The sequence below is a fragment of the Penaeus vannamei genome, chromosome 39, assembly GCF_042767895.1.
Source record: "Penaeus vannamei isolate JL-2024 chromosome 39, ASM4276789v1, whole genome shotgun sequence".
Taxonomy (NCBI): Eukaryota; Metazoa; Arthropoda; class Malacostraca; order Decapoda; family Penaeidae; genus Penaeus; species Penaeus vannamei.
The window spans coordinates 13,270,719-13,275,718 of NC_091587.1; the positions used below are offsets into that span (position 1 = coordinate 13,270,719).

At 43.7% G+C, this 5,000-nt stretch overlaps 1 protein-coding gene across 1 annotated transcript in view; it reads right to left on the reverse strand.

The window, feature by feature from the left end:
* Window positions 1-5,000, reverse strand: part of LOC113812472 (tyrosine-protein kinase hopscotch) — a gene marked incomplete at its 5' end in the record, with an annotated part of 26,474 nt that overhangs the window by 17,344 nt on the left and 4,130 nt on the right. The window contains 4 exon segments of the mRNA XM_070116988.1: window positions 1-111; window positions 2,703-2,790; window positions 3,480-3,565; window positions 4,252-4,423. The exon segment at window positions 1-111 is cut by the window's left edge and continues 56 nt beyond it. Of these exon segments, the coding sequence (XP_069973089.1) occupies window positions 1-111; window positions 2,703-2,790; window positions 3,480-3,565; window positions 4,252-4,423 (457 nt within the window).

Consider the following 5,000-nt stretch of genomic DNA (forward strand, 5'->3'; position numbering starts at 1 on the left):
TGTTATAATCATCCACATCGTTATTGGTGTCTTCCTCAATATCGTTCTCTGTTGTTGATGAACTTGCGCGGTAGATTGTCTGGTACGAGTGTTTCTTCCTTGAATTAAAGACTGAAAAAGTAAAAAAGAAAAAATGGCACAATAATTATTCAGCCCTCATACCTTCACTCAGCATCCTTCCTCCATTCTTGTCTCCTACTATTTCTCTGATTTATTTCTATGTGCCCTTTCTCTTTTTCTCTTTCCTCTCTCTTTCCTCTCTCTCTCTCTCTCTCTCTCTCTCTCTCTCTCTCTCTCTCTCTCTCTCTCTCTCTCTCTCTCTCTCTCTCTCTCTCTCTCTCTCTCTCTCTCTCTCTCACTTCTCCTACCCTTTCTCTGTTTTATTTCTATGTTCCTTTTCTCTTTTTCTCTTTCCCCTCTCCCTCTCTGTGCTGTGCTGGCGCAGCAGTTAGCGTGTTGGACTAGCAATCTTGCAGATCTGCATTCAATCCCACGCCCGGCCAGTGAATAATAACCCCGGCCATTCCTTGCACACGGGAAGATTTGGAAGCAAAATAATACAGACAATGTATCACAGCAAAGAATATCCATTGTAACAAATGGAATTAAAACTAAATCTTAAATCTTTAAAATCTAAATCTCTCTTTCACTGACTCACACTCTCTTTCTCACTCTCACTGTAACTGTAACTGTAACTGTTACTGCAACTGTAATTCTCACTCTCACTCTCACTCACTCTCTCTTACTCTCTTACTCTCTTACTCTCTCACTCTCTCACTCTCTCACTCTCTCACTCACTCACTCACTCACTCACTCACTCACTCACTCACTCACTCACTCACGCACGCACTCACTCACTCACTCACTCACTTACTCACTCAATCACTCACTCACTCACTCACTCTCTCTCTCTCTTTCTCTCACTCACTCAATCACTCTCTCTCACTCTCTCACTCACTCTCTCACTCACTCTCTCACTCACTCTCTCACTCACTCTCCCACTCTCTAGCCCTAATCATCATTTTCATTTCCCTTTTCCTTCTCCTTCCTTCTGCCTCCTTTTCCTGCTCAAGCCCCGTGTCACAGGTTCTACCCCCACTCACTTTCTCCTCCCACTCCCTCTCTTCTTCTCCTTCCTCCACCTTCTCTTCTCCTTCTCTCCTCTCTATCTCCCTCTCTCCCTGTCCCTGTCCCTGTCCCTCTCTCATTCCTCTTCTCCTTTCCTTCTCCTTTCCTTCTCCTTCTCCTTCTCCTTCTCCTTCTCCGTCACCTTCTTCATTATCTCCTTCTCTTCTTCCTCTTTCTCCTTCTCCTTCTCCTTCTCCTCCTCTCCTTCTTCTCCTCCACCTTCTCTTCCTTCTCCTTCTCCACCTCCTCCTTCTCCTTCTTCCTTTCCTCCTTCTCCTCCTTTTCTTCCTTCCTTCCTCTTCCTTCTCCTCCTCCTTCCTCCTCCTTCTTCTTCCTTTCCTTCTTCCTTCTTCCTTTCTCCTTCTTCCTTCTCCTTTCTTCTCTTCCTCTTCTCCTTCTCTTCCTCTCTTCTTCCTTCTTCCTTCTCCTTCTCCTTCTTCCTTCTTTCTCTTTCCTTCTTCTCTTCTTCTCCTTCTCTTTCTTCTCCTTCTCCTTCTCCTTCTCCTTCTTTCCTTCCTTCTCCTTCTCCTCTTTCCTTCTCCTTCTCTCTTCTTCCTTCTCCTTCCTCCTTCTCCTTTCTCTTCCTTCTCCTTCTCTCCTTCTCCTTTTTCCTTTCCGTTTCCGTCCTCCGTCTCCTGTGTCCGTGTCCGCTCTCCGTCTCCGTAAAAAGTCTCCGTCTCCTGTCTCGCCTCCTCCGTCTCCTAAAAAAAGTGCCTCCGTCTCCGTCTCCTGCCTCCGTCTTCCGTCCTCCGTCTCAGTCTCCGTCTCCGGTCCTCCTTCTCTCTTCTCCTTCGTCGTTCTCCCTTCTCCTTCTGCTCCTTCCTTCTCCTCCTCCTTCTCGTCTTCCGTTCTCCCGGTCCTCCTTCTTCTTCCTTCCTTTCTCCTCCTCCTTCTTCTTCTTCTCCTTCTCCTTCCCTCCTCTCCTCCTCTCCTTCCTCTCCTTCCTCTTCCTTCCTTCTCCTTCTTCTCCTTCTTTTTCCTTCCTTCCTCCTTCTCTCTCCTTCTTCTCCTCCTCTTCCCCTTCTTCCTCCTTCTTTCCTTTCCCTTCTTCTTCCCTTCCCCTTTCCTCTTTTTCGAGCCTTCCCCTTCCTCTCTCTCCTGCCTTCTCCTTCTCCTGTTCTCTCTCTTCTCTTCTTGCTGTCCTTCCTTTCCTCTCTTCCATGTTCTCTTTCTTTTTGTCCTTCTTCTTCTTGTCCTTCTCCTTCCTTCTTCCTTTTCCTTCTTGCCTTCTCCTTCTTCTTTTCCTTCTCCTTCTCCTTGCTTTTCCTTCTCCTTCTTCCTGCTTCCTTCTCCTTCTCTTCTTTTTTCCTTCTCCTTCTCCTTCCCCCTTTCCTTTTCCTTCTCCTTCTCCCTTTCCCCCTTCCTTCTCCTCCTGCTATCCTGTCTCCTTCTCCTCCTTTTCTCAAAAGCAAAAAGCAGCAGAAAAAAATAAAAAATGCTCCTTTCTTCTTCTCTGATAATCTCTTTCTCCTTTTCTTTCTCCTTCTCCCTCTCTCTCCCCTCTTTCTCTCCTTCTCCCTCTCCCTCTCCCTCATTCTTTCTTATACTTCCTCCCTTCCTTGCAGAGTACTTGCCTTGGTATAGAATTTGGTTCACATCTCGCATGATGGCTTGTGGCTGTCGTCTTGCTTGAGGATCTCGAGACCAACACCTCTCCATGACCTAACGCAGGAAGGTAAAAACAAACCATGATAAATTCCTGGTGTATGGACATGACCGAAAACAGAGGTTATAAAAGAATAAATGCACAAGGATAATTTACAGAGGTTTTTACTTTTACTTCTGACTGGTAAGGACACCATAAAAAAATAAACATGATAATCTTGATAATGGCAACTACACAAAGGACAGCTATTCATACATTTAACATAATCATGATAGTCAGAAATATTGTTTTCACTTATTGCCTGTGAAAAAACACAAAAAGATTAAAGACTATCATATGGGTAAAAAAAAACAAAATAAATATTTCTTGGATATATAATAATAGGCAATAAAATTTACTTCCTTGTATAACAATTTTATAACCACCTTTGCTCTATGTCAATGTGTGATACCTTAATTGCACAAATGATCCCACAAACATAACCTACCATATTATCCTTCTAATCCTGTATTAATCCTGTATTAAAATTCTCGTCCCACTAAAAACCTTAGCAGCTACAGTAATCATATATTATCCCAACCCTGTTATACATCACACTGCTAGTTATGTAGGCAACCTTACAAACAAAAAATAATAAATATATAAATCTATCCTGGAAATTAAATCTTGACATAATGACCGTCCTTAAGGTATACAACACATACCCACAAAAAATAACAAATAAACACAATAACCAACAACCAACCTTATACAAGTCAAGTGGACAGAGATCCGGCCGTGGCAACAAACGTCCCATTTCATAAAGCTTACGAACCTCTTCCAGGTCAGCACCTTTGGAAAAAAAAAAATTAAAACATTACAAAAGCTACATACTTGTTCAAGTGAAATCCATGGACCTAGGCATGGACATGGGAGCGGGAGAGGGTGTAGGAATGGACATCAGCATGGCATGAACATGGGTGTGAGCATGGGAGTGCATATGTTTGTGGGCATGGGCATGGACATGGGTGTGGGCATAGGTGTATACATAGCTGGGTATAGGTGTGGGTGTGGGCATTGGCGTGGGCAAGGACATGGACATGGGTGTAGGCAATGGTGTGAGCATGACTGTGAGCATGGGCATAGGTGTGGATGTGGATATGGGTATTGGCATAGAAGCAGTATGGATGTGTGCTTGAGTGTATGCTTGGGCATGGGTATGGGTGAGGGCATGGACATGCATGTGGGCATAAGTCTGGGCAAAGGCATGGGTATGGGTGAGGGCATGGACATGCATGTGGGCATAAATAAGTCTGGGCAAAGGCATGGGTATGGGTAAGGCTATGGGCATGGGTATGAGTGTGGGTAAAGGTATGGGCATGGGTGTGGGTAAGGGTATGGGCATAGGTGTGAGTAAGGTCATGGGTGTGGCTAAGGTCATAAATGAGTGTGGGAGTGGACATCTGTGTAGTGTAGGTACATGACACAATTTTACCTTACATAAAGTATATGCACGTATAAATAACAACAATTCTTACCTGGTAATGGCTCTTTCCCCATGGAAAATATCTGCCATAGGGTTGTGCTAAAAGCCCATATGTCAGTAGTAACATCATTGACTGCCATTGCTGGATGTGCGTGATGTTCTCTTGGTATCCAGTGAATATCTTTCTCAGTGCATCTGACCATTCCCGGATCACCAAGTTTGACCTAAATTTTAAAAAAAGGCAATTGTGCATTTGACTCTTCTTAGATCATGATCTTACTCCACTAGAAAAACAAAGGGGCATAAATAACCTCTGAATCAAAAAATCATAATCTCTGGATAAAAAAAAAAAAGACTTCATACTCAACTATTTCACCAACAGATTTAACTCCTAGCCGATGGGTGGCATGCCATGGCTGTTGTGGATTGAAAGGCGGGTGGCATCGTGTCATGCCCATTCCCGCGCCACTGGCTCGTCGGACGGAGTTTGTTTTTCTCTGATAGTAGCGGCTTCATTTATATGGTAAAGATTTTAGGCAATGGCACCTATAATAAAGGTAAACCTTAAAAATTTTAATATTTTTATAAATTATAGCAAAATCAAAGCTTTTAGGTGCTAAATGTCGCTTGCAAACTTCCGATCGAGCCGGGCACAAACAGGGGAAACTGCCGATGCGCACCAACAATCCTGTCCATACGTCCACTTGCCAAACATTTTTACCCATCGGCATTGGGTTAATCTGATTCCTTACTACCAATATTAATTCATCTATCCTTTAATTTTCCTCTCAAAAACAGGTC